Source organism: Rissa tridactyla, chromosome 12, assembly GCF_028500815.1.
Source record: "Rissa tridactyla isolate bRisTri1 chromosome 12, bRisTri1.patW.cur.20221130, whole genome shotgun sequence".
NCBI lineage: Eukaryota > Metazoa > Chordata > Aves > Charadriiformes > Laridae > Rissa > Rissa tridactyla.
Window position 1 is genome coordinate 14,915,778 of NC_071477.1, and position 27,572 is coordinate 14,943,349.

The window sequence follows — 27,572 nt, forward strand, 5'->3', positions numbered from 1 at the left end:
CTGCAGGGATGGACTTTTTATATGCAAGTTATTAAATGCTGCTTGTCCCAGGGAGCACCCAGCCTAAACGGCCACAGGGTATGCAAGGTTGGGCCAGGGGAGGACCATGCTGGTGGGGCAGGCAGTGGACTGGTGGTGACTTTGTGGATGGGTTAGATGAGATAAGCTGAAAGGGAGGAAGGAGGAGAGGAAGATGCAGAGCTCTGAGCAGCTGGAATCGCTGTCTGGCTCCCCGCAGCCTGTCCCAGGCCACCTGGCCAGGGTGCAGGAGGTGCCGGCTGGGTCCTGCTGTCTCCTGGAGCCGGTCCGGGCTGGGAGGATGCTCAAGCGGGCAGCGCCTGGCTGTGCACAGCCTTCACCCCTCGCCTGGTGCAGCATTTCTAGTCCATTGGCCTGCGTCTTTTTGGCTGCGTTAGGCAGGATCTGATGCAAACATTGTCAGTCCTGTCGTGGCAGATGCAGTCTCCCTTCCAGTTCTGTTCATTTGGAACTGTTTCCCACATGTCTAAAAATAAGAACAAAATGTCATTTCATTTCTTAATTTCTTTTCCCAGAACTCAACGGTGACAATCGAGGAATTTCACTGCAAGCTGCAAGAGGCGACGAACTTCCCCCTCCGGCCATTTGTGATCCCCTTTCTGAAGGTGACAGGGAGCTGGTGGGGCTCCGTGTGCCGGTCTGTGCCGCTTGGCAGTGTGTCGTTGCTGGGAAAGCTCTCGTTTCAACCGCCGCGGCAATTTTGTTGAAGTCCAAGACAGACTGCACAGACCGTAGCAGTGGCCATGTGGGACTGGCTTGCGGAAAGCTCACGTTATAACGAGTGCCACATATGTCTGCTTGTATGTTAGGGATAAAGGAGACAAACCAAGCTCCATTCGGCAGCTTCTGATCCTATAATCTTATTTGCAAATGTTCAGATCTAGAATATTTGACACGTTGGTGTACGGACCGTGTCTGGGGTGGTTAGATGCTGGAAGCACAGAGCGATTCCCACAATACTTGGTTTTTGGGCGCACTGATGTCAGGTCATCCTCAGCTCTTGAGAAAATACGGGTAAATCTGACAGTGCAGGCACCAGGGCCTGGAGGATGCTGAGTCGGGGCCACAGGCTGTAGGTGTTATTGCTCTGAGGGTTTATATGAAGAGCAAACCTGCTGGAAACGCCTGCCCGCAGCCTGCCTAATTTTCCGTACTTGTTTTCCAGGCCAACCTCCCGCTGCTGCAGAGAGAGCTGCTGCACTGCGCCCGGGCTGCCAAGCAGACGCCCTCCCAGTACCTGGCGCAGCACGAGCACATCCTGCTGAACACAAACACCACGTCCCCTGCCGACTCCTCCGAGCTGCTGATCGAGGTGAACGGGAATGGGAAGAGGCACAGTCCGGACAGGTAAAACCAGCTTTCATCTCTTTGCCAAGTTCTTGAAGTCGTGAATTTTGTTTCAACTTTGCTGCTGTTAAAGCTTCAAGCAGCATCCAGGGCTAAACTGTAGGATCTTACCACTCCCAACAGCTATTCTGGCTGTTAATAAGACACCAAAGCATGGCCAGGAGGGCAAGGGAGGTGGTTCTGGCCCTGCATGCCCTCTGCTCCACTCTCGTCAGACCCCACCTGGAGTACTGCATCCAGCTCTGGAGCCCCCAACATGAGAAGAACATGGACCTGTTGGAAAGGGTGCGGAGGAGGCCACGGAGATGCTGGGAGGGCTGGAGCCCCTCTGCTGTGAGGACAGGCTGAGAGAGTTGGGGGGGTTCAGCCTGGAGAAGAGAAGGCTCCGGGGAGACCTTAGAGCCCCTTCCTGTCCCTAAAAGGGCTCCAGGAGAGATGGGGAGGGACTCTGGATCAGGGAGGGGAGCCATGGGATGAGGGGAAATGGTTTTAAACTGAAAGAGGGGAGATTCAGAGTAGATATCAGGAAGAAATTCTTTGCTGTGAGGGTGGTGAGCCCCTGGCCCAGGTTGCCCAGAGAAGCTGTGGCTGCCCCATCCCTGAAGGGGTTCAAGGCCAGGTTGGACGGGGCTTGGAGCAACCTGGTCTGGTGGGAGGTGGGACTGAATGATCTTTAAGGTCCATTCAAACTCTCACCCTTCCATGATGACTTCTCCTGCAATGTGAGTTCAGGTTGGGATCCTCTCTCAGGCAGGTTCTGCTCCAGAGGGACTTGTTGGGTAGCACCAAAAAGCCTGAGCTGGAGAGCTGAGCCGTTCTCCTCCTCCCCACCCGGCGAGCGGAGCGGAGGCACTGTCAGGGCTGGGAAGGATGCGATTCATTTTCACCACTTTTTATTCCAAGTTAAAAGTTGTTATGTAATTATGTGGAACATGCCTCAAATTCATAAAAACTGTGAAATTTTAATTTGGTCATGCTCAGAAAGATGAATCACAACACTTGAGCGTCTTGAACTTTTTCTTTGACGGGGTCATTTTATGGATTTGTTCCCAAGTTGAGCGTGTTTGGTTTAACTCCCTGCTTTTACCCCCTGGTAAAATCATCGCTGCCCAAACTCTGCTGCTTCGAAATCCACATCTTTCCCTTTCCGAGTATGTTTATGCGGTGCTAACGAATACCTCTGTCTGCCGCTGTGGTTGCAGAAGGGAAGACAACAGCTTTGAGAGGGAGCCGCTGCCGACGGAGCCTCCGGCCAAGAGGGTGTGCACCATCAGCCCCGCGCCCCGGCACAGCCCTGCCCTGACCATCCCGCTGATGAACCCCGGGGGGCAGTTCCACCCCACCCCGCCGCCCCTCCAGCACTACACCTTGGAAGATATCGCCACCTCCCACCTCTACAGGGATCCCAGCAAGATGTTGGAGCACAGAGAGATTCGGGACAGGCACGGTGGTCTTGGTGAGGAAGCCTGGAGTGCTTTGAGTTGTAGGAGCTCTGAGGTCCACCAGTTGAGCTTTGGCCCTGCTCTGTGCTTGGCCACTGGCACCCAAAGCTGTGTAATGCTGGGCACCTCCTCAGCAGAAATTCAGAGGAAACAACTGACTGTGGGAGGTTAAAAATGGGAAGATTGAGAGTTTGTATTTCCCTCTGTACACGTAAAGGCTGGAGCCACCGAGGATGAGGAGGAAGGACCCGATGCATGAGTTGAATATAGTCAACCAGGCAGGAGTACAGGGCAGGGAAGTAGAAATGAACCTTGCCAAGATCTCTAAAGCAGGCAAGCAGAGCCTGACCCCCCCACCCTGTTTCTCCCCGGGGGTGTGTGGGGGGTGCACGCTGTGTTTCCAGCAGGGCAGCCTGAATCACAAGCTCTGAGCTCCTGTGGGTGTATAAGAAGGGAGCCAGCTCCCCAAGCAGGTCAGATCCAGACCCAGGAGTGGATTGTAGCACTTCCGAGGCAGTGACACAGACTGCCGGCGTGGAATTGCTCCTGGAGGGCCACCTCCTTGAGATGTGTTTTAAAATCCCAGCTATACGTAGCTGGAGATAAAGCTCTTCATTATTGCTTCGGAGCCACCTTCCCTCTCCAGCACTGAAAGCAATCGGTCCATCTCATCATTCTTCTGGCTGTGGTTTGTTGCAGGTTTGAATGGAGGATACCAGGACGAGCTGGTGGACCACCGCTTAACGGAGAGAGAGTGGGCTGACGAGTGGAAGCATCTTGATCACGTAAGGAAGCGGCAGGAGGTGTGGGAGGCTCTGTGGGACGCAGCAAACCAGCGGACCTGCTCCAGTTCGTTATTTTCTTGTTGTTGATACCATATCCAGGCTTTCCTGGTGGCTTGTAGAGGATCAAGCCACCACAAGAAGGTGGATGGCGGGGAGGGCAGGTAGGAGCAGTAGCACTTTCCTGGCAGGTTTTCTCTGCCCATGGGCAGCGGAAGCCAAAATCACTCGGGACAAAGTGTCTGGAGCTGGGGAGCTTCTCCTGCAGAGCCACGTGGTGCCCTGGCTGGCTGAGCAACCAAACCCAACCCAACCCCTCATAAGTCTTTTCTGCAGCAGCCCAGGCCAGCCTGCAGGTGTGCTATATGCAGCAAGGATGGAGATTTTACAGAATAAGTAAATGCATCATTATTTTTTGAAGAATTTTTTTCCTGGGCTGCCAGCCTTTTGTGAGCCTCAACAAGGTACCACCAGCAAGACCTGGTGCTCCTGGCAGACTTTCTGCAGTCTGTTTTTTCCCCTCTGAGCAAGGCTGTTCATCCAAGCACTTCACTGGAGCGTTTCCCCCAAAGAGGAGGGATTGAAATTCCACTTTGATCAGAAATGCAGCGAGACCCCATGCTTGCCTGTGCTCTAAAACGGATGGTCAGAGGGCTGGGGAGTAGAGGCCCCATAGCTGAATATTTGTGAGCTGGGATGTGGCTATGGAGAGCTGGCACCAGGATCGCAGCCAGCCCTTGCATGGACACCCTATTCCCATAGGAAAGTGGGGTTTTTTCACCTCCACCTTTAGAAGCGTAGCCCTAAACTTCCTACGGTGACAAAGCCCCATGGTGCAGGTGTCATCAGCTCCTTCCAGGTGGTGCTGCTCAGCATCACTGCTGCACCTGTGGGTATGGTCCCAATCTTATCCACCTGTCTGAATAGTGCATCACCCGAAATACTCTGCCCGGAGCCTGTTCCTGTGAAACGACCTCACGTTTCATCTTCCTGGGATGGTCCCCGGGGTACCTCTGACGAGGAATTGACCTCACAAGGGGGCGGCAAGGCTGAAAACACTTTTCCTCCCTGCAGGCGCTGAACTGCATCATGGAGATGGTGGAGAAGACCCGGCGCTCGATGGCGGTGCTGCGGCGCTGCCAGGAGGCCGATCGGGAAGAGCTCAACTACTGGAAGAGGCGATGCAGCGAGACGGCAGAGCCGCGGAAGGCGGGCGGCGAGCTCATCTCCCGGCAGCACAGCCCCAGCAGCTCCGACTCCATCGGCAGCGGTAGGCGAGGGGTGGGCCAGGACCTTTTTTAAGTAGGTGTCTAATTACCACAAAGCTATCTTAGGCATAAGGTGATGCTAATATATTCAAATTATAAATTACATACTTAAGAAGCGCATTGCTGTTCTCAAAGCTTTGAAGAGAGACGAGTCATGGGACAGGAGCTGGCTGAGCTCCTGGAAGCAGCGTTTGCTGATGGCTGAGGGCACCTTTGGGCAGCGGCAGCACCTTCTGGTGCCAGGAGAGGAGCATCTTCCTTGTCACTGAGCCGTATGTGCTGCCCGAGCCCAGCCAAGTTCATTCAAAGCTGAGAAAGCCGGGGGTGAAAAGGCAGGAGAAATGGTTGGTTCCACCCCTCTTCCAGTCTGTCTTGCCTAAAGGATTCTAAATGTCAAGGTCTTCTAATTCTAAAAATACCAAAGACTGCTCTAAGCATAAGAGCTACTACCTGAGTTATTAATTCTATTTTTGTATCATGAGTCAACTTAACTTTATTAAGGCTGACTCTATTTCCCCTCTAGTATGCAGAGGTTTTGGCCCTTTACAAAAAACCAAGTCTGAAATGCCCTTTTTACGCTTTTGGATGTAATTCTAATTTCCGTCCAAATAAAGCTGCTGCAAATCAAATGTTGAAAATAAAACCCTGATCATTCAGTGATGAAGATGGAGGTTTTCTAACAACAATAATAAACGTCGAACTGAAACTCTCAATTTTGTATACATTTAACTTGTTTGTATACAAACATTTCTTTTTATAAATTGGGAACGTTGTTGATGCTTTCTCCCTTCGTGGGACCTAGGGCTGATTTTCCGGCTCCATTGCCATTGGGAGAAGGTGCAGTTGAACACGAAGAAGCATCCCCAGGGGCGGTCCAGGCTTAAATAACCTCACCGCCTTCCCGGAGCGCTTTGGTTCTCTCACCAGCCTTCGATGGGAATCAGTTTTTGGTTTGACCCGTCAGAAAATTACTCTGAAGCCTTAAAAAAAAGGGGAGCAGACAGAACACAGGACGAGGCTTCTGAAAAGCTTCTGTGACCGTCCCCATCTGTCACGTAGGCTCTTGGCAGGCTTATGGGTGCTGGGGGGTGTATACACCTCTCGCCATGAGAGGTCTTGCAGGACAGTTTGTCCATCAATTTTTTGAATTGTCCCTGAGAGTGGACAGTGCTGCCTTTAATGTAAACTTCTGGCCATAGGGATTGATGCTCAAAGCCGATGGCCAGTGCAGATGTTTGATGGCATGTATCTATAAGCCTTGCCTGTTGTTATAGAGTACCGGGAGATGGAAATAGGTTATACAGTGTCATAAATAATGCAAGGCACTAATTAAACGCTGTAATTTATCATCTGAGTGTTTGATGAATGGCTTTAACTGTAGGAATGCTCTGCTTTGAGTTTTAGCTGGTTAATTCTCCCCTGCCCCACGATGTGCCGGGCACTTGCTGGGCACTGAAGCCGCGGTCGGGTGGGACGAGGCTCTGCCAACCTTTCCCTGTCTCCCTTATTCCAACAGATTCGTTGCGGGAGTTCAGCAGCAGGTCAGGAACGGGCTACGTCACCGAAGAGATATGGAAAAAAGCTGGTGAGTGTTTGCTTGTAGCCTCGGTGAGGGATTCTGCCGGCTCGGTTGAGGTAAACACAGATGCCGTGGATTTGCTCTGCGGGAGAAGGAAAGCTGCAGGAAAGCCCCGGGATGTGCGCATCTGGCTACCCATGGCCCGGGTTTGCCCACGGGCTCTGCTCCTCCTCCCCAGTGCCAGTGGGGAGCCCATGGGATGCTGGTGCTGACTGTGTCCCTTTGTCCCCCCCTGCCCGTGGGGCATCCCCACCGCAGGCAACACACTGCTGCATCCCGACATCTCTGTCATCTCCCAGGGGCTTGTCCCGCTCCTCGGGCAGGTGAGTGAAGCTGCTCTTTTCTTCCAGAAGAAGCCGTGAACGAGGTGAAGCGCCAGGCCATGTCGGAGGTGCAGAAGGCGGTGGCGGAGGCCGAGCAGAAGGCGTTTGAGATGATTGCCTCCGAGAGGGCTCGGATGGAGCAGACCATCGCGGATGCCAAGCGCCAGGCCACCGAGGATGCCTTCTTAGTGATAAACGAACAGGAGGAGTCCACAGAGGTAAGGTGCCGGGGGACATCCCAGGAAGGGACTTCCAAAGACTCACAAGTCTCCAGGTCCTGCCCGGCAGTGACTCGGAGCTTGTCCTGTCCCTTTTTCCTTTCAAAAGTCTCTCTCCAATCAATAACTAAAAGGATGCGTTGATACCCTAAAAACCCCTCTTTGCTGGCAGGGGAATCAGCCTAATTAAGTTATTAAGCCTGGTAACACCTAATGAGACGTTTGCACAGTGGAAAAGAAGGGATGTCTCCTAGCTTGTCCTGGCCAGCAGCACCTGCTGAATGGGTGTCTCTTAGAGAATTTCTTTCTGCTCCTCCAGTCGTTATTACCTTCAGTGTTGCTTCGCTGGCAGCTCACTTCTTTAAGCTTTGGAGATCCCAGCTGGAGTAGGCAAGGAGAATTGCTTGGCTAATTCCTGCGCCGCCACCTCCCATCCACGTGTGATTTACTTCTTGTTTTGATTTCTCTGCAAGAGCAGAGGCTTTATTTCCGCCAAGCAAAAATCTGATGGGAACGTGGAGTTTATGTGCCCGCTGGGACTGTACGGGCAGCCGGTCCCTCCCTCCGCCTGCGGGGTTTGGGTTTCCGCTGTGGCGGGGGCTCGGGGAGGTCTGGTGCCGGGGTCCCTGTGCACGGCAGGAACCACGTAAATATTCGGTGGTGTTACAGAGAATACGTCTATACTATTTCCTGATTAAATCACTGAAGGCCAAATGCACCAGTCAGTAAACACATGATGGGAGTGGGTGGAACTGCTCAGGAAGCCATGGAAGAAATGAGACAAGTGATGATTCCTCCATAGGGAAATACCGGAGGAGTCTCCTCCTCTTCCTCCTCTGGCCGTCCCGGGGAGCGGTGCAGGCCCTCAGGAGCAGCCCAGCATCCCCCTGCCAGCGCCAGCCCCACCTTCCCAGTGTCTCTAAAGGACACGTTGAAAAGCTGTCGCCTGTTCTGGCACACTGTGCAACCTTTGAAATACAGTTTAAAAACACCACCTGAAGCATGAACAGCTGTAGAGCAGTGACCCAGTTTTCCAAGAGTTACTGCAAGGTGGGGGTTTATTTTGGCCGCGAGTCCCTCTTCTCTCGGGAGACCGAGGAGCCTCGGGGACGCGCCGGCTCTGGAGCAGCTTGCCCCCGACCAGCTTGCTTTGGCACTTCGCTGCCAACCCGTGAATCATCGCTGGGAGCCGGTGGCTCCGCTGCAGACCCCGGGAGCGGGGAATCTCGCTGCCTTTCCCCGCAACAGGGCTGTCCCATACATCTCCTGCCACCCCGCTCTCCTGCTTTCCACAGCTTTTCGCTTGTGGTGGCAGAGTTGGTGGCCAGCGAAAGGTGCCCCGTTCGGCTGGGCGAGAGGCGGGCAGGCTCTGGTGGAGGTTGCTTTCCCCCAGCTTAACTTGCCCTCCCCAGTACGCGATGGCTAACAAACCAGTCCAGCTGCGGGAAGGCTAAATCCGCCTGCTCCCCTCCCCGGAGCAGCTGCAGCCGCAGCTCCCAGCGCCGCCCCTTGTCCCCACGCTCCGGAGGCGGCGGTGACACGACGTGAGCCACCAGCTGACGCCTCTCCCGCAGGCCAGAGGGGCTCCGCTCCGCTTCCAGAGTGAAGCCTGGGCTCTGGCAATGCTTCCACCTGGCCGGGGAGCTTTCAAATGAGCTTTTTCTTTTCCAAATTAGCCTGCTCCGACCTCTTGTGCGGCGAGGCAGGGTGCAAAGCAAACGCTGCCTGTGCAGCACACTGGAGTCCCTGTGGAGAGCTCTTGGCTGGGAGCGATACCAAAATAGAGCTGCTTAAAACGGGAAATAAAAAGACCGAATAGCAGCATCTGCAGCTTGTTTTTTAGTCCTTGCCTGCTGTTTCCTCTATGCATTTGGGTGGATTTAGGGGAGAGGATGTGACCGGTGCAGTCTGGCAGGCAGTTTTGGGCAGAACGGAGGAGTAGGGGTTAGTACCCTTGGCAAAGAGCAGGCATTCATGGATTGCTCGTCTTAATATTAGTAAATCTGGGCCAGAGGGGGCTGAACAGTCCCCTCCAGAGCCGTTGAGACAGCACCGTCCTCCAGCCCTTGGAAACTAAACCCGTTTTATGATGTGGTGTTTTTGGTCTCACAGAGCTGCTGGAACTGCGGTCGCAAAGCCAGCGAGACCTGCAGCGGCTGCAACATCGCCCGGTACTGCGGCTCCTTCTGCCAGCACAAGGACTGGGAGAGGCACCACCGGATCTGCGGCCAAGGCCTGCACGGCCAGAGCAAGCCGCTGGCTCTGCCCACGGGCCGAGCGGCCGCCAAGAGCCTGGATGGCGTCCCCAGCCCGGCCCTGGAGAAGACCTCGGCGACCACCTCCCGGTCCTCCACCCCGGCATCCGTGACAGCAATAGAAACGAACGGACTCTGAAGGGGAAGTTTTGGTTCACTCCATTTAATTAGTTTCCCTGGGTTCTTTTTAAGCCGAAAAAAGAAAGCCCCACAGCGACTTGTATCACTTGACACATTTGACCCATCGTGCCGCCTCCTCGGAGTACTGACACTTGGGCTTTGCCATCTCATTCTGCCTTTTTCCTTTCGTGGCTCATGAAGAACTGGTGCTGGCCATGCCTGCGTGCCCGTCTCTCTGTCGGGCTAGCGGAGCAGCATTCGGGACCTGGAGGAAGCCGGGCACTCGCTTGGGGGGACCTGGACTCAGTGGAGAGCACACACAGGAGATGCTGAGCACCGTCGTCATGGGTCAAACATGCTCAGGCTCCTTTCCTGAAGTCTCCAAGCCGCCTCCTCTTTCAGCCATGTTTCTTCCATAATATGCATCTGTTTTTCCCCTTGCTCCCAGACAGCGCTGTCTCCCGTGGCCGTGCTGGTGGCCCATTGTTGCTGTGAACAGACCGGAGCCGATGTCCCAGCTGGAGCATCTTGTCCTCTAGTGCAATGGCAGAAGCCAAGCTCCCTTCTCCCACCTGCAGGTTGGCAGCTGGTGGTTGCAGAGAGGGAGGAGAGGAGTCGTCTGCTCTAAACCAAATGTCAGTAGCAGGGAGGTACGGACGGTCCCTTCTGCGTGGCCTGGTTTTAATCCCCTTCTGTGACGGGACAGACAGTTACGTGTTACCCTGGGTGGGAGCTTTGCTGGGGGAAAGCGTGCAGAGCAAATCTGGATGGGTTGCGGGCGGTTATTGCCCTTTCCACCTGGGTGCCGTTAGTTTGCTATGCAGAAAGTGGTGGGTTTTTTTTCGCTGCATGGAAGTGGTTGGTTTGAGAGTTACTGCCGTTGTTTTTAACCACAGAGATCCTCACGCGATTGCGATGGGTTATTTATAGGCTGTTTTCCCCACGCGCATTGGCCAAACTACTAAAATAAACGCAGGACTTGGTGTCCAACATCGATTCTTGCCCCCAGCCCCGGGGGGCTCCTGCGGTGCTGCTCTGACGCCGTCTGCGCTCCCCCTCCCCAGCGATGCCCAGGGACGCGCGGCCGCCACCGCCTCATCCCACCATCGGAGACCATCCCAAAAACATAGGCTGGGAGGGTGAGGTCCCGTGGGGATGCCGTGGTCGGCCCGGAGACATCCACAGCCCGGAGAGTCCGCGCTGTGGCCGGGAAGGAGGGATTCAGGGCAGCGCAGACCCCGTCATCGACACCCACCACGCGCCCTGGGGAGCCGCACCGATCTCCCGCGCTGCTCGGGAAAAGCAGCTATTCAGCAAAGCCGCGTGGCCCTGACTGGTGTTGTGCGATCGCTGGGCTGGCGCCCAATGAGGCGAGTAATTCCCAAATTATTTTTGATCACTTTTTCAATTGGAGGCATATAATAGAGATGTAATGAATCGTCACTGAGGCTGCAGCGCTGGCTGCCCGGGGATAAACGAGCCACCCGCTGAACCAGATTTATCCCTTAGGGAGAGCTGTTTGGGAACCTGCTGTCGTGGGATGGAGCGGGTGGTTCCCGTGTCTGCCAGGTTCTGTTACGCAAAAAAAGCCACAAAGTCACCTGGTTCAAGACGGCTCTGGAGTGTCCCCCAGGAGACGGCGCTGGGGCAGAGCCCTTGGCAGGGACAGGGCTCGGGGGAGCCGAGCACGCCGTGGGATTGGGGCCGCCCCGAAGCGGAGCGACGCTCGAGCCACCCTGACCTGCAGCAGCAGCGAGGCCACGGCAGCCCAGGGAGGGTGTCACCAGCCTGGGGGTGTTCACCCGGGAGAGACGGAGGCGGCTGCGTGACCCCAAACTGCGGCAGCCCCGGCACAAAGGGGCTGAGGGGCATCTCTGGCTGAGTCTGTAGCATGGAGGAGGAGGAGGAGGAGGAGGAGGATGCGGTATGGAGCAGCCAAAGGTGTTGGGCTGGCGAGAGCACCAGGGCCCAGGGGGCTGCCCTGGCACCCCCCTCCCGGGAGGGTGGAGGCTGTTCCTGCCCTAAGGGGACACGGTGCAAATTGGGAGCAGCCTCAGGTGAATTAACGCCGGTGGCGACGTCCCACCAGCTGCCCCGAGGTGGGATACGGGACGAAGAGCAGGGCAGGGGCCAGGAGAAATTGCTTGTAAATAGATTGTCTTCCATAATTCTCATGCAACTTTGATGGCCGTGTATTAAAATTAACCCCAGTGTAAATGAATGAAATACTAACAGTCATGATTAGAACGATTGCTTCTTTTTTTTTTTTTAACATGGAATGATAAATGTGAAATTCAGACATGGGAAGACGTTGGGTTGAGGTTTCTATTTTTTTTGACATTGAATTCTGTAATAGAAATTTGTTACTTCATTCCTGTGCATAACTTATTTAATGTACTGTATAAAGGAACCCAAACTGTTACAGATGTATTTAGTTTGTTCTACTCGAAAAGTAGTCAATAAAAGGACTATATTCAGCAGCCAGCTCCCCCCGTCCTCCCTCCGCAGCAGCAGCAGAGGTCTGGGCGGCGTTGGGGTTTCTGCAGGAACGCTGCCACGCCGTGGCCTCGGCCAGGGGAGCTGCGGGGACGACAGGCTGCTGCAGGAGCCCTGGGGATTTCTTTGGGTTCCTGTTCAAAGATGTTCTTTTCTGAGCTTTTTCTTTTTTTTTTTTTTTTTTTTTTATTTGAGGAGCGAACAGCTTGCAAGGTGCTGTCACAAGGGGCCCGCGGTGCCAGCCCTGTCCCCGCAGCTGCCTGAGGATGCCCACCGGGCGCGATTTGCCTCATCGGAGGATTTCAGTCTCCAGGCCGCTGCAAGCACTAATCCAGTGGTTAAGAAACCCAAAACTGGGGGCCAAACCCCACCTGGTCTGGGGAAGCCAGTGGTGTTCCCTGCAGCCAGCCGAGCCGGCAGCTCGGGAATCCCAAAGCTGGTCCCCTCCAGCTCTGCCCTTCGTGCCTGCCCCCGGTGCCCGTCCCTCTCCCAGCCCCGGCTCTGCCCCGGCGCAGCTCGTGCCTGACCCACGGCCACGGCGCTTCCCCTGTCCCCTCCTGTCTGGCTCCTGCGGGGGGGTCGTGGCCCTCAGCGCAGCAGAGCCAGGGTCTCACAGCTGCCTGAGCCACCCCCAGTCGTGGCAAACTGTGGATTTGGCCAGGGAAATTAGCAGTTATCAATAACGAGGTAAATAATTGCATGCTGGGAGGCTGGGTCCCGCATGGGAGCTGGGTCAGTCTGTGTGCTCACTCCGTCCCCGGGAGGCGGGGGGGTCCGGTTGCTGCCTGCTGGGGGTTTGAGGGCGCCCATCTGAGCTGGCACCACTGCCTGCAATCCCCCGCTTCTCCCCCCACCCAACAAGGAATTTTCCTGAGCCTATCTGTGCAGATCGCTTCCAGCATCGGCCAGTTTCCCTTCCCGGCACCCCAAACCCAGGGAGCCCCTGGGAAGCTCCTGTTGGGGCAAAGCAAGCACCCCAAACCCAGCCACCCACCCCCCCCACAAAACCCGTTTTGGCCCCATGGTACTGCGGGGGGGGCGGGGAGAACACCGCGACCAGCACGTCCAGCACAGCTTGTACACAGTGTCCCTGGGCTGGAGCCGTACCCACTGCCCCTGCAGCCACAGATTAACTCCATTTTAATTCCTGCACCCGGGGACTAAGGAAGAAACTGTCAAATGACTGTTTCTGGGAGCAGGACCCGTGGGAAGAGGTTGGCGGGCTGAGGGCAAGAACCCAGGTGAGCCAGGATTGGGGTGGGGACGCCCATGACAAGCCAGGTGAACCCCACCGGGTGTTGGGGACAGGCAGGGATGGAAGGACAGGGGCACTGTCCCTGCCAGGAAGCATTCGCCTGAGGGCATTCGCTGCCCCACTGGTCCCTGTGCGCAGCCCCACTTGCCCTTGCCATTCTGTACTGGTCGCACCAGCGCATTTTACAGCGGCTCAGGGGAGAAGCTGCTTCTGCAGCACCAACAACCCAATCCTGAGCGTGCAGCCCACAGGCCAAGGTGCGCTTCGCTCTGCTCCAGCCCCCAGGGCGTCCCCACCCCTCCCGTACCCCCCCACCGCTGTCCCCCGTCACCATTAATTCAGCTCAACCTCCTTCTGGCAGCACTGAAACTGGTGCCAAATCTGGCTTATGTTAATTGAGCCGCAGGACGAAGCGACACAGCTATTAGCCACACTGGCCTTCCCCAGGAGATGTGCAGTGGTTTATTGGGGGGACGTGCACAGCCATGGGCACAGCCGGGGGAGCGCAAGTCCAGTCTCAAAGCCATTGCAATGGCTGCCGGGGTCAGCTCTGGCAGGCCTTGCCAGAACACTTCGTTATCTTTTTTTTTTTTTTTTTTTTTTTTTTCTCTATAAAACACTATTCACCATCCCTACAAAGCGGGCCAGCTCCCTGCACAAAGCCACTGCTGGCCCAGGGTGGCTCTGGTGGGCCAGGCACAGGGATGCCACAGCTGGGCAGAGCCATCTTCCCCAGCCCAGCACCCTTTGGAGCATCAGCCTGTCCTCAGAGCCCGGATGAAGAGGAGTATGAGGAGGAAGAGGAGCCAGGGTGCGAGAAGGGCTGAGGGCTGCTGGGATGCAGCAAGCAGACCCGTGCTCCCCAAGGGCCAAGGCTGCCACCCTCAAACGCATCTCCCACAAGCACTGCTGGGGGTGCCCGGCCCCCCTGTGGGCAGCATGGAGACAGTCCTGGGGGGGGGGAATAAATAAATTAACATGAAAAGAGCAAAAGGGTAAAACACTGCCAGGGACCGTGGGCAGGCAGCTCCCGCCGGACCACAGGAGGGGATGAGGGACAGGGAGGTGACAAACAAGAGGGAAGGTGATGGCTGTGCCACGCACTCCCCATCCTTCCGCATGCTGTCGGCGACCTGGAAGCGGCTGCCCAGGGTCAGTTGTTGTTCATGATCCACCAGGAGGCTGGGGAGAGAGAGGGGAAGGGGTCAGGGATGCACAGTCAGCGTCAAACAAGGGTTAGGGGTGGCAGAGACGGGGGATCTGGCCCGGCTCGGGGGGAGCTGAGGCTTTTCTGCAGGTCCCTGGCACCTGGAATCCACCACCCCGGGCTGGGGAGCGCAGCCATGGCATGGGCCGGAGATGAGTGATCCACTCAAGCTGCGGTGACTGCTGCAGGGGGGCACTGGGAATGTGGTCAGTGGGAGCAGCAAGTCAGCGGGAGTACTATTATCATGGGATTTAGCCAAAATTGATCCATGTTCGATGTTATTTTATGCAAGACCCAAGAGCAATAGCAAACTAGGGCTTAACTTGGTCTTATCCATCACTAAGCTCTCCCGGTTCATGTCTCAGTCAGATTTCTGCTGAAACCATGAGGAATGTGCGTTTTCCCTGAGCTGGTCCCTCCCCTGCCTCAGCACCCCACAGCCGTAAAATGAAACTGGGACGCAGGCACTGGGCCCGACCCAGGAGCGCCAGTGCTTTGGAGAGAGGGTTCAGGGCTTAGGTGAAGTGAAATGAGGCATGGGGCGTATTCCGGACAGGTCTCAGCACATCTGCTCTGGGAAGTGCCCTCAGCTGTCCCAGCTGCAGAGCATGCCCCAGGCAGGGAGAGTCCCTGCAGCGCTGCCAGCTCCCACAACCGAACCTGCCAGAGCAAACAGGTCTCTGGTTCGAAAAAAACACAATTTAGGTGACACCCCATCCAGTTTTCTGCTCTGGAAGGAGCCAGGGCACCCCTTCCCTGCACCGCTCCTGCACTCTGTGGAACACCCGGAGCAGCAGCGTGGGACTGTAGGGGTCTCAAGGCTCCCAGGCTGGCCCCACGACCCCCCTCACCTGGGAAGAGCATGGTGGTCAGGAGCTCCGGGGACTCCAGCAAGCTGATGATGGACCGCTGGAAAGTCTTGCTGCAGCTGGACTGCAAGTGGCTGTAAAACAGGGTGCAGGGTCAGGAGGGTGCAGGGTCAGGAGGGTGCAGGGTCAGGAGGGTGCAGGGCTTGTGCGTGCCTTGTGGCTGCAGGAGAGCGCTGGAATCCCTGCCCACACATGGGGGACAGGGCTGCTTCTGCAGCACCCAGCGCAGGACATCCACTGCTGCCCCACATCCCTTACTGGGGTGTTCACCCCCATCTCCCCACCCAGAGCCCCGGGGGCACACTGGGCTGCGCAGCCGCAGCAGCAGGACAGGCTGCACAAGGAGAGGGAGCAGTGGGGTCCCCGGTGGAGCCCCAAGAGGAAAACCCTTTCAGCCCCCCCGACTCAGTGCATCCAAACCCAGCCCCGCACAAGGAAAGCCTCCAACCTTCTCCACGAAGTCACATCCTGCCAGAATTCGTAAAGGATGAAGCAAGCCTCGTCCGTCAGCTTGCAGGCGGACACGCTGCGGGGACAGGAGTGACCCTGAGACGGGGCCTGGCAAGCTGGCACGGTGCAGCCATGTCAGTCTCGCCAGGCCCGGGAGCGCGGGGCACAGGCCTGTGCATGAGCTTCACCACCAGGCTTTCAAAGAGCGGTCTGGATGCACCCACAATTTGTGGCTACCAGGGCCAGCACACGGCTCCAGGGGATCCCGAACCCAAATCCTTCACGCTTCGCCCTTCCTGCAGCCAGGCAGCAGCGCAGCTTTACAGCTATGAGACTGGTCCTTGCTGCTGCCCAGAAGCCAGCGTGGTCGGTGTTTTAAGTATTTCTTTGCACATCCCTTGCACTGCAGCATACTGCCTGACAGAGGAGATCATCCTTCCAGCCCTTTGGAGTAGGTGTGTGTCACCCCATGCCCTTCACGCGGAGGGAAACTGAGGCACGAGCGCAAGGAGCTAGAGATCACAGCATCAAACTACAGCTCACTACCCCCCGAAGTGATGCTTTTTCGCCAGGGAATGCTTCTCGCGCTCCCTCCTGCCGGAGGAACAGGCTGGGGCTTTCTGCAGCCCATGGGAAGCTGGAGGGGGAAGCAGCAGGGAGGTGAGAGAGCAAAGCTTGGGGTACAGGGCCTGGGGAACCATCTGCACTCGGCTGCAGCATCATTAATTCCAGCTGAGGATGAAAGTTTCCTCCAGCTGCTGCTAATGGCTGCAGGAAGGGACCAAGCCCCGGGGGAGAGCAAAGCAAGTCACCCGGCAGCTTGGAGGCTGCGTCCCCCCACGCAGGGGCCACACCGTGCTCTGCAGTTCACTGGCGTGAACCAGGACAGCGGAGTCTCCCCAGGCTTCACTCCAGCTTTCCACTCACACGGATAACCTGCCCATGCAATGCTACCCACTTGTCTACACTAATAGTTCTCTTGACAGAAAAGCCCATCAATTCCAAAGGAAGAAAACACCATTCCCTCTGTCACATGTGTCAAAACAAGTATCTCCCTTTTGTTTGGACTGAAAATGCGATTTTGTGCTGTTGGAAATGAAGAGCTGAAAAATGACACTTTAAATGGGAACAGCACGAACATTTCCCACTGAAAGCGGCTTGAAATCTCCCATGGGCGAAGGAAAGCACCTCTCAAAGAGCAGCTGTGCAATCTCCAGGGTCAGGCTGGCAGTGGCGTGTCACTGAAGTCAGACCTGGGCTCCATCCTCAGCTCTGTTCGGAGCTCCGGAGTGGTGCTGGGGGGCAGAGCCTTGGTCTCATGCGGGGGTTATCTTCAGGTGTTCAAGGCTGCTTCCCACCAGCACTACACACTTTACACAAAGCAATGCTCTGCCATGAACTCTCCCCTTGACTTTTCCCCCATTATTTTCAAGTCCTTCAGTGATGGAGGAATGCAGGCATTCGCCTACGTGTGTGTGCCACAGCCATTCCCGATGGCATAAAAACCACCCCCCTCCTTGCCAGACGCTGACAAGTGGTTCTTGCTGGGAGTACCTGCAGCAGGAGATGGGACAGGACTGCAGGCAGACACCACTGCAGCCGTGACACCATCTCATCCTCTCTGCAAGGTCAAACCTCTGTGTGCCGAGCCCACCCTTGCACTGACCAGCACACAAAATACTCCACAAAAAACCCTTTTGTCCCCTGTTTCTGGGTGAGCCACGCTATAGACAACCCCGCTGCCTGACACACTTACTGCAGGCAGCTGCTCTGCCCAGCAGTGACCTCCGTGTAGGACCTGAACGCCTGGCGAAACTCCTCGATGCCACTTGTTGCCACCGAGATCTGCCTCTTCGCCACCAGGATGTGCTGTGAAGGGAAAGCAGATGAGTGGCATGAGGGACTAATCCTGCCCTCCCTGCTCCCAGCCTGCTGTGGGACACAGCAGTGCCAAACAAGCACAGCAGCCCAGGGGAAGCCTCAAGAAGGGGCTGGCACCACAACGCTGGGGACAACAACATAAAGTGGCTTCTTCCTGCCTGGGCAGGTTGCCTTTACAATGAGGACCACACCAACAGGAGACATTCCACCCCCCGGTGGTGGGGTCCTACTACGGGACTACTACAGTTCCCTGTGTCCTTCCCCCAGCAGAAAGGGGCCTCAGGACCCCCGCACGGGGGCTCTGCATGGTCTGTGGGTGCTCGGAGCAAACTTAGGGGATTTGGGGACTCACAAGCGGAGCATTGCCTTCCTTTGGGCTGGCCGCGGGCACTGCCCGGGGCTTTCATGGACCTGACAGAGCTGCGTTTGCCCTGTGGATGGTCCCCCGCCCAGCTCACAGCTCTGACTCCCATTGTGCTACATCGCCGGGCAGCGGACCCCCTGCCACGCCAAAGCCAGAAGCTCACCCAGGTGACTCCAGTCTCAGGGCACAGGGGCTGCGCGAGCACGCATGTGTGCGCCAGAGAGGGCATCTGTGCACACTACGGGATTACCTGCAAACAACAAGCAGCAGGACAGGGACTTACTGCATCTTTTCCTTTGCACATCGCTTCCTCCTTCAGCGGCTCCAGGCGCGGGCTCTGCGTTTAACACCACAGGAAAAATCATCATTACTGGGAGAACTTTGCAACAAGGTAAAATGGGGCAGTAACCCACAACCCAGCCCGGCTCAGCATGACAGATGGGTACCACTCTGGGGACGTTCCTTTGGCTACCTGGGGGAGAAAAGGGATGTGATGGGCACATCTGTGGGGCTCAGTGGGTCCACACTGACTTGTCAGATGAGCACAGACCATGGAGAAGCCACGGGAGGGTCAGCCAAGCTGAGGGGAGAAGCGGAGCTTTGGAGACAGCAAGGGATGAGCCATGATGCAAGTCTGGGTCTGGTGAATGGGTGCGGCTCTGTAATGATGCCAGCACCGAATACCAGGGCTGTTGGCACAGGGAGAGGACCCAGCACTGACCTGGCCAGCACCAAGGTGCAGGGCAGCCCCCAGCCCACCTCCCCTCTGCCACGCACCTTGCACTCCAGCTTCTCGATGAGCTGCTGGAGCCTATTGATCTGTGCCATCCACTGGCTGTTGTCTTCGACACAAACACCTGCATGAGGAAGGGCAGAGAGATGTCAACAAAAAAGCTTGCTTTGGTCATTGCAAAAGCTTGCTCAAGATCCAGAAAACCACAAAAGCTTCTAATTTATGATTTAAACAAAAAAAAAATGATTTTTCTCCTGAAACTTTTCCCACTGCTCAAGAGATACACCAACCCACAGGAGCTCCAGCTGGCATCTCAAAGTGATGGTCCAGACTCCGTTCCAGACAAGCCCCCACTGTCCTGTGCTGCTGCTCCCCACACCCATTCCAGACTCCAGTGGGGCAGAGACACCAACCCGAGGGATGGCCAGGCTGGAGATACCTGTCGTTAGCATCCCGGAATAAGGGTCCGTTGGAGACAGACAGATGTTCTTCTGTCCTCTGCGCCCACATCGTCTCCCTGATCTCAGGCCAACCGAGGCCTCAGATTTCTTTATGTCCTTTCTGAAAGAATAAAATGCAAAAGGAGAGGTTGAAGCCATTCACTGCAGGGGTCAGCTTCACAGCGGGCTTGGAAAGGGCAGATCCTGCTCCCACATGTCCCTTCCAGGAGGGCCCACAAGCCCTGCCCCACACTGCAACCCCCACGAGCAGTGATGGGGAGAGGAGAAGAACCAGCATGTCCCGTTACCTCTCCCGTCCCGCCTGCTCCTCCACAGTGTCAACAGCACACTCGAGCGAGGCCTGCAGGGACTGCAGCTGATGCATGGTTTCCCGCAGCAGGAAACGGGTCAGGAACTGCTCCATCTTCGAGGAGGTCTCATACCTCTGCAGGGAAGGGAGGAAGGATCTGTCAGATGCTTCTGGCTCTGCGCTGGAGGAGCAGAGCCACATCTGGAAGGGGCTGGCCCTTAAATAAACCCAATGGGGTGGATTCCAATCAAATTTTTAGTTATTGTAGCAACGATGACACCTGCAGTGTCCCCCCAACCACAGGAAACCCCTTCCCAGGGAGCACCCCACTGCTGGCAGGACAGGGCAGGGGGCTGGTTTCATGCCCTCTCTCCCCAGAAAGACAGCGCCAAGCCTCTCTGCTCTGACGGGAAGAGATCCCTGCTGAATTCACGACATGCACTTGCACTCGGGGCCACGCCACAGCCTGTCCCCATGTCACCTCCTGAACGTAAGCGGCAGCCCCTGCGAGCCCCAGCCCATCTGCCCTACAGCGCTGGAGGGATGTCTGTCAAGAACATGGAGCTGTGTGCCCTTTCCTCCCCATCCTTCTCCCCGGTCTGATGCGTAATGTGCACATCACCGGCATTAGTGCTGGGGGCATGTGAAGGTGGGTCCAGGGGGTCACACAAGAAGCACTGGGAAGAATGAAAGGGTCACCATGCATCCTGGCAAGAAGGCGAAGTGGCCTGCACCCAAACTGGCCTGGAGGGCACCCAAACAGGGGGTCAGGATGCACACCATGCCCTAAGAGCATGTCTGAGAAGCACAGAGAGGCAGGGAAGTGCCTGGACACACACAGAGGCACCCCAGACTCCTTCCTTCCTTCACCAGCTGTGATCACAGACCATCTTGGGCAAAAATCTGTGTACAATGAACAGCCGCAGCTCACTGGACTGGGATGGCATGGAAAACTCCCCAGAGGAACATATAGTGCTCATGGCCAACTCCCCATCTTGGCCCTCCATTAAACAGAGAAAAGTTGGCAGACGTGCTTTTTGAGAGCTTCAGGGTGCCAGCCCTGCACATGGCTAACACAGGGCTCCTCTCTCTCTGTGCCTACAGCAGAGTCACTGGTATGGCCGTGGAGTTAGGGGCCGAAGTGTTCCATGTCACCTCTGTCTGCCTGGCCCAGACCTGGAGGAAGGCTATCTACTGCCTCAGGGTGGCTGGTGGCTTCCTCTCCAGCTACCTGCACAGCCTGCTGATGGACTGCCCCAACAACCCCTCAGTGCTGAAGACTGTGAAGAAGATGACAGTGATCCATCTGAAGAACCAATGCTACTATGTCTTTGTGGACTACGAAGGACACCTCCATGACCAAGGTTACCATCATCCAGCCAGATTTCAGAATTCCCAATGGACACTGGATAACCCTGGACAAGGAACAGTTCTATGGCCCAGAGATGCTCTTCCAACCGAAGCTACTCCATCAAAGCTCCCCAGGGCCCCACCACTTGGCCTTGCAGAGCCTCCAGGTGGTACCTGACCACGCCAGGAGGGACACGGTGGGTAACAATGTGTTGTCAGGGGGCTCCTCAGTGTTTCCTGACTTTCCCAAGAGGATGTGCTTAGAGTTGAGCACCCTGTTCCACGGCACAGGCTGCCAGATTCAGGTCCTGGTGAGCCTGGGTGGGGGGCTCAATGGCAGTGTCGTCACGTCCTTCCAGCACGCATGGATGGCAAAGGGCGAGTACCAGGAGCACGGTGCCGAGTACGGGCACCAGATATTCCAGCAGGCAGATGACAACCATGCATACAAACCATCCCACTGGGGGGGCACGGCTCCTGCTGCCTTATTTCAGGTAGAGCTGCAGTGGTGGTGACGACCAAGGGCCAGCTCCTGCGCTGCTGCAGGAGTGCAAAGTTGATTCAAATACTCCAAAAGAAACTGCTTTTCATTTCTGCGCCTATCCACCATCACTCTAATAAGCATGTGTCTGATCAGGCCAGCAACACAACCGCGGCTCATGCTGTGAATTCAGGCCACGCCGACTGTCTGGGTACAGCTGGTCTACAGCTGAGCCCTGACGCTCCAGGTTGGAGGCCGTGATGTCCAGGGCACTGCAGCAAAGCTGCCCTTTTTGAATGTACTGCCTGCAGTTGCTGGCACAGGGAAGGGGGCTGCTCCAGCAAAGCTCCTTCCAGCATTCAGCACGGCGGGACCCCCGAGGTCTGTGGGGAGCCACAGGGGTGGGAGGAAGGACTTGGGGAGGAGGAGGCACCTGCACTGCAGCAACTTTACTACGGGAGGTTGATTTCTGATCTTGGCACTGAAGCAGCTCAGCACTGAGTAGTATGAGCTAGTGAAAACCAGGGAACTCCAGCCGCTCTTTGCAGTTCTGGTATAATGGTCATTTGGTGCTTCAGGGAGCCAATTCGGCTCACTGAACAGGCAGAAAAGCATTCCCTTGCCTTTGCTGCTGCTTTAGTGAACTGACTCAGCTTAGCAGATGATTAGAAAAGGATGAGAGGTTGCAAGGGAAAGCCGCCAGGAAGCCCTACTCAGCTGTAATAGCAGATTCCTTTCCCCATGGCCAGCCCCCCGTGCCCAGCTCCTCAAGGGACAAAGAAACCACGGGACATCACCATAAGCGTTAAGAGAGACAGGACTGGAGGTGGGAGGCCAAGGAAGGAGTCTCCACATAATGCAGGAGGGCTGGTTGCTCCAAAGGAGCATCCACCAGGAGATGGATGGGATCCCTTTCCACCAGGAAAGGGTCAACCACTTTCCTTGACAAGACAAGGAGAGAGACTGGACCAGAGGCACCTCTGCCTTCCCTGTGGTACTCTCATGTGTACCCAAAGCTGTGACACAGACCAGGAGCCAGGCTGCCTTCACCCCCCTAAGCACCATAAACATGCTCTTTCCTGTCCAAAACAGAGCCCAGCAATGCTCCCACATTACTCAGGTCAAACATTTCCAATTCCTACTGTGTTTCTCTCCAACACACAGGAGAACCAAGGATCCTGAATCCCAGAAGCTCTGCACAAAAGCACATGGACATAACCCTTCTGATGCTGGTGTCAAAAATCTGTTGAAGAACAGGGGGCAGCGGGGAAGGTTCCTCTGTGCCACAGCTGGGCTACCAGCCCAGTCCTGGAGCTGTGTCTGCCTGGGGCTGCCAGCACAGCTGCAGCTGGCCAGGAGGGGAATGTAATGCTCATCTACCGAGCACTGCCCTGGGCTCGTGCTGGAGTGGGTGACGGATGGTCACAGCCACTCCTCACCCCCTACCACCGCCCAGGCAAGCGGAGCGCCCTGCCCAGCCCCCATACTGCTGATGGGTCTTCATCCATGCTTGAAAATGAACATCATTTTTTCTGCCAGAGGAAGAGAATGGCAGCGAAGCCAATGGGGATGTGGGAAGCTGAGCTCCAGCTCTGCATCTCTAGGCTTTCCCCGGCCAAGCACCCCACCTGCTCCCACAAGCCTCCTCCCTCCGTGGCCCCGGAAGATGGAGAGCACAGGGCTGGGGACCCCAGGCAGGGACTCTGCCGCTCCTACAGCCCACTCCTTCACCTCCTCACTCCCAAGGAGTGCAGGCACTGAAATCCCCGCCAGTGCCACTCATCTGTGCTTGCCATCCCCCACCTACAGGGGAACAACCAGCACTCAAACCTCCCTGGGACAAGCCTGAGAAAAGTGAAGAATACTAATTGACTGAGTCCCCACTGGGGCCCAGTGGAAAGGATACATTATTCATCCACTGCATGGCTGGGCACAGTCCGTTTCATTTCAGGAGTTGGTCTAAATCCAAATACTGTCACCCCTCTTTCTGCACAAAGGACACTTCCCACGGTGAGCAGGCTCTGCAGCTGTGTGGACCCACTTGATGAGGTGCGCTCCCATCTCTGCTGCGTCCTCCCTAGCCCCCCGGTCAGGGATGGCCGCAGCGCCCACAGCCTTGGCATATGGATGCTTCCCCTCGCACGGGGGCCAGGTGCTTCTCCCCAACCACACTGCTCCCCTTCAAAAGGCCGAGTGCTGGGACAAGTCCCGGCATCAAGCCAGCCTCCCAGCACTCCCCATCCTCTCAGCTTTCATCCTGAGGATGGCCTAATCCTGATGTCCTTTGCGGATGATGTCAGTTGATGGAGTTCTATCGCAGGAGCAGGCAGCTGCTCCCACAGACATCATGTCACGGCAGTGAGGAGCACATTCAGCCTGCCCCCAGCCCCGCAGCTCGCCCCAGCACACCCCAAACATGCAGGGATAGGCACCAGCCTGGGGTGCCACCCCCAAAACTCAACTACCAGCCTGGGGCACGCCATGCTTGGAGAGGACTCGGTTCTGAAGCTTGCCATGCAGAGGGCTCCCCATCCTCCCGGTCCCAGCAGGCCCCAGCCCACCTCGCAAGGGCAAAGCAGGATCCCACACAGACACGTCGGTATTTTGGGCAAGCATTGCACATGACGAGCCAGCTGCCTCCTGTCTCTTGCCTCGTCAAACACAGCACGCCCAGGGGAACGTGCCGGAGAGAGGATGGAAATAACCATCTCTCAAGAGAGCCCCAAATGCTGTTTCACCCTTCTGCATCGACTTGGAAAATTTCATGGCAGGGGAGGGAATCAATTGAAAAATGCACCTTCCCTTCAGTTCAGCTGCCCAGTCCCCTTTGCACTCTCACTTTAGGGCAAACAAGCAAAACCCTCTTGTCAGGTGTTGCACCACACTGTTCAGACCCCTCTGTAAATAGAGGCTCAATAAAACCGTGCTCTGTCTCACTGAGCACAGCATTTTCTGCTCATAGCAAAGACTCTTGGAAAGGAGTCATGGAGGAAATAACTCAGCAAGCACGAGACAAGGCTTTTTGGTCATGGACTGGTATTTCAGCTCTGTTGACCCAGACGAAAATCCCAAAGTTGCCAACAGCTGCTATAATTCTGCTTTTGAGAGGTTTTATTAAGTTTCTTATGATGATAGTTAAGCTTGGGACAGAATGGAATAGGTTATCACATAATTCCTGCTAAACGAGAAAGAAGAGCACCTGACTTGGAGAGGCTAGTTTGCAGCGTCTGCACACTGGAGAATGAAAGATTTTAGCATACAGGTCCCCTCTGAGAAATAGCAGTCCGTTTCCCAAGGTGTTTCCACAGCTCACTGCTTACTCTCATGCTATTATATTGCAAACGCAAAGTTTAGCCACAAGATAAGCTGTAATTAGTACACGGCAGCATAGCTATCAAGTTATATTTTACAAATGTAAGTGGGAATGACAAAATTTGGAGAAAAACCCTATTTACTTGAAAAGACATCTTTTCCTTACCACTTTTTTAACAACCCAGTGAGGACGGAGGGGAGCACAGGAACCCCTAATGATTTGGTTTCCTCCTGCTAGCATGTGGACCCACGACAAAGACCACGAGCAGGTTTGCTGCCCACACATACACTATTTCCTACAGTAATTGCAGTCACTTACACAGAGATGGATGAACCCAGCTTGCATTTCCCATGCTTTATCGCGGCGTTTATCTTGTAGTCAACAATGTGCAGGGCAGGCAGATCGAGGAGCCTGCCAATGAGGAGACAGCCGCTGAGACATGCCATTGATCCATGCCGGGTACCCTGGCCCGCAGTGACCACGACGGCATGCACAGAGGTGGGAATCCTCGATACCAAAAAAAGCTTTCGGCAGCACTGTTTCAAACCACGGCTCCCAAACACAGAGTCACGGCATATTCCCAGTGAGCTTTGGTTTCCTTATTTCCCTGTCTCTCCTCCCTGTAGCTCATCGCCCTGGCATGCTCTGAGCAAGCCAAGCGCACCTCCCAGGCTCTGCTTTTGTTGTGCTAAAGAAGCAGCCCATGCTCTCTGTCTATTTTCTTGCTTGTTAAGTGGGCTCGTGTTTACATGAGCTGATTTACAGCTGCAGCTAAGTACCTGGAGGATGCAGGAGTGAGCAAGCCTGTGGCATTAGAAATGAGGAACTACCAGAGATGGACCATGCCCTAACCAAGAGATGCTGTGGTTCAACTGGTGAGACTCAGCTCAGGTCAGAGATCTCCTTCTTCTAGGTAGTCCGGGTATCACTGCCTCCTTGGGAGTCACACAAAGCTCTCTTAAATAGTCTGGGGAAAAAACAGGCAAGGACTGAAAATCTTATAACATCTGTTGACACCAAAGCCCCGCTCTGGAAGCAGAGCTTTATGTTGAGGGCTGTTGGAGCAGGCAGGTCTATTACAGTTTGCTCAGTGCACAGCATGGCTCCACCTCCTGCAAAAGCAGCTCGCCGGGATGAAGTTTCATTCGGCTCTTCCAGGAGAGTGCCACAGTGGCACTTCCAGTCCTCAGCCACAGTGGCATTAGAGGTGTTTGAATCAAGAGAAATGAGGGACAGACACGTAATATGGGAAGTCTCTGTTCTCTGCCCCATCCCTTGGCTCAGAGAGGCGAGAGCTCTGGCTAAAATCCAACCTAATAAACCCACTAATCCCATAATAACCCAAGATTGAGTCCCATTCTAGAAATACAAACGTGGGAATATATTCAGGTCACAGCAGGTAAGAACGCAGCATTTATCATCTCCGCCAGCCTCTAGCAGCAGCAGATTTCCCACAGCTCTGCAAAAGCCCTGACCACAGGGTTGGAGCATTGCCCTCTCCTGCCTTCTCCCTGGTTCAGAGCCCAGTGGACCAAGGAGGCGCAGGGAGATACTCGCCAGGAGGGTCAGTATCTGCATCAGAGCACCCAGCTCAGGACAGACCTTGTCTGGATGAAAGCAGCGCTATGAACATTGGGCTGCTCTGTGCCCTTGGCTCTGGGCAGATCCAAACAGGGGTGGAAAAGCAAGTCCACAAAAATCTGTTTCAACAGGGAAAGCCTGCTTCTCTTTTCCAGAGAACACCTGTGGCACCAGAAACTATTAAGTGAATGAATGCATCACGCCAATACTGTGAAGCAGACAGTAATTGCGCTGTCCTTTGGAGAAATACATGAATATACAAATTCATTACTAAAAAAAAAAAAAAAAAACCAAACAAAAAAACCACCCACCAAAACAGAAAAGAACTGAAATAAAGCACAGCTCTCTGAAGAGGATTCATTCTCTCCTTTTGGACTTGCATTTAATAACTGTGAAGAAGGCCAGGCAGCTGAACCAAAGAGAAAATGCATTTTCAAGTGATTCCCTCTCCTAGCATGAAATTTCCCAATGTACTGAGGCTGGATCTGGCCAGAGGAAAACTCAAAGAGAGGGAAGATCGTGACTGACACTACAGAGGCACAAAGACCACATTAATGACTCTGCAGAGCTGACGGCGGGACCAGTCCCTCTTCACTTCTCTGTCTGATCAATACATCAGCGGACGGTGTGCACGTGGATCATGCCCTTCATCTGCTTCTTACCAAGCATCAAACTACCACATCAAAGGGAAAGAAAGGGACGGCCCTTCCCACGGCTGTAAAACACCATCAGCCCCAAGCAGAAGGCTAAACCATTTAACACATTTCAGACGCAAAGGGGGCTGCTGGTCCCGCAGGAAGGTCCCTTCCAGTATTGGCTACTGCTTTTTTGCAGCTGTATTTAGCCCACAACGCTGCGCACTGCAGACCTCTGCTCTCCAACACAGAGGCAGGGGGTCTCACAAAGCAGGAGGCTCCTTGCTATAATTAGCGGCCTCCATTCTGCCTCCCATCAGCACAAGCTGCAGGGAGAGCATTCACCACAGGGATGAACTCAGCACAAGGCTGGGAGTCAACGAATTTCACTGCTTCCTACCTACCAAGTGCCTCACTGTTTCCCAAAGCAGCCCTCCTGCCGCAGTGGCTCCTGCCCCCCTCTCCAGGAGCCAATTTTTGTCACTGTGAGCACAGGCTGTGCCGAGCACAAACTGCTGGGGGTCAGTCTGGAGCAGGCTCAACCCCGGAGTCCCCATTTCACACCACACTGCTTCGTGGAAAAGACCTTGCTTTGGCTCAGAGACACCACACATAGATCATCAGCGATGCTCTCAAAAACAGCGTCCCCAGGCAGGACCCTGCAAGTGGTCTGCAAGGAGCTGTTGAAAAAACTGCTGCCAGAGCCCTACAAGGAAGAAGATGTCTCCAGAGCACAGAAGCACTAGCCCTACCCTTCTCCTCCTCCAGGCATGCTGCAGGCTGTGCTTCTGCCTCACTCACTGCACACGGAGACAACCGAAGCACGCACAGGCA

At 55.3% G+C, this 27,572-nt stretch overlaps 2 protein-coding genes across 11 annotated transcripts in view; one reads left to right on the forward strand and one right to left on the reverse strand.

Annotated features, from left to right (window-relative positions):
• The window catches only part of CBFA2T2 (CBFA2/RUNX1 partner transcriptional co-repressor 2), a 66,515-nt gene extending 54,662 nt beyond the window's left edge, over positions 1-11,853 (forward strand). For 3 of the 4 annotated variants that reach the window (XM_054218666.1, XM_054218669.1, XM_054218668.1), the window contains exons 4-11: positions 555-644; positions 1,205-1,386; positions 2,589-2,842; positions 3,528-3,613; positions 4,685-4,880; positions 6,395-6,463; positions 6,808-6,998; positions 9,111-11,853. In XM_054218666.1, coding sequence (XP_054074641.1) covers positions 555-644; positions 1,205-1,386; positions 2,589-2,842; positions 3,528-3,613; positions 4,685-4,880; positions 6,395-6,463; positions 6,808-6,998; positions 9,111-9,392 — 1,350 coding nt within the window. In that variant the 3' untranslated portion in view covers positions 9,393-11,853. The remainder of the gene's footprint in view (positions 1-554; positions 645-1,204; positions 1,387-2,588; positions 2,843-3,527; positions 3,614-4,684; positions 4,881-6,394; positions 6,464-6,807; positions 6,999-9,110) is intronic. The other variant, XM_054218667.1, reaches the window with a different exon arrangement.
• A 1,607-nt stretch (positions 11,854-13,460) lies between these two features.
• Positions 13,461-27,572, reverse strand: part of NECAB3 (N-terminal EF-hand calcium binding protein 3) — a 28,222-nt gene continuing 14,110 nt past the window's right edge. For 2 of the 7 annotated variants that reach the window (XM_054218085.1, XM_054218091.1), the window contains 7 exons: positions 19,377-19,513; positions 19,068-19,189; positions 18,673-18,752; positions 18,179-18,232; positions 15,649-15,726; positions 15,183-15,274; positions 13,461-14,306 (listed from right to left, as the gene is read on the reverse strand). In XM_054218085.1, the coding sequence (XP_054074060.1) occupies positions 14,009-14,306; positions 15,183-15,274; positions 15,649-15,726; positions 18,179-18,232; positions 18,673-18,752; positions 19,068-19,189; positions 19,377-19,513 (861 nt within the window). In that variant the 3' untranslated portion in view covers positions 13,461-14,008. Of the gene's footprint in view, positions 14,307-15,182; positions 15,275-15,648; positions 15,727-17,406; positions 17,520-18,145; positions 18,233-18,367; positions 18,585-18,672; positions 18,753-19,067; positions 19,190-19,376; positions 19,514-27,572 lie in introns of those variants that run through there. The other 5 variants (XM_054218088.1, XM_054218089.1, XM_054218090.1 and 2 more) reach the window with 5 other exon arrangements.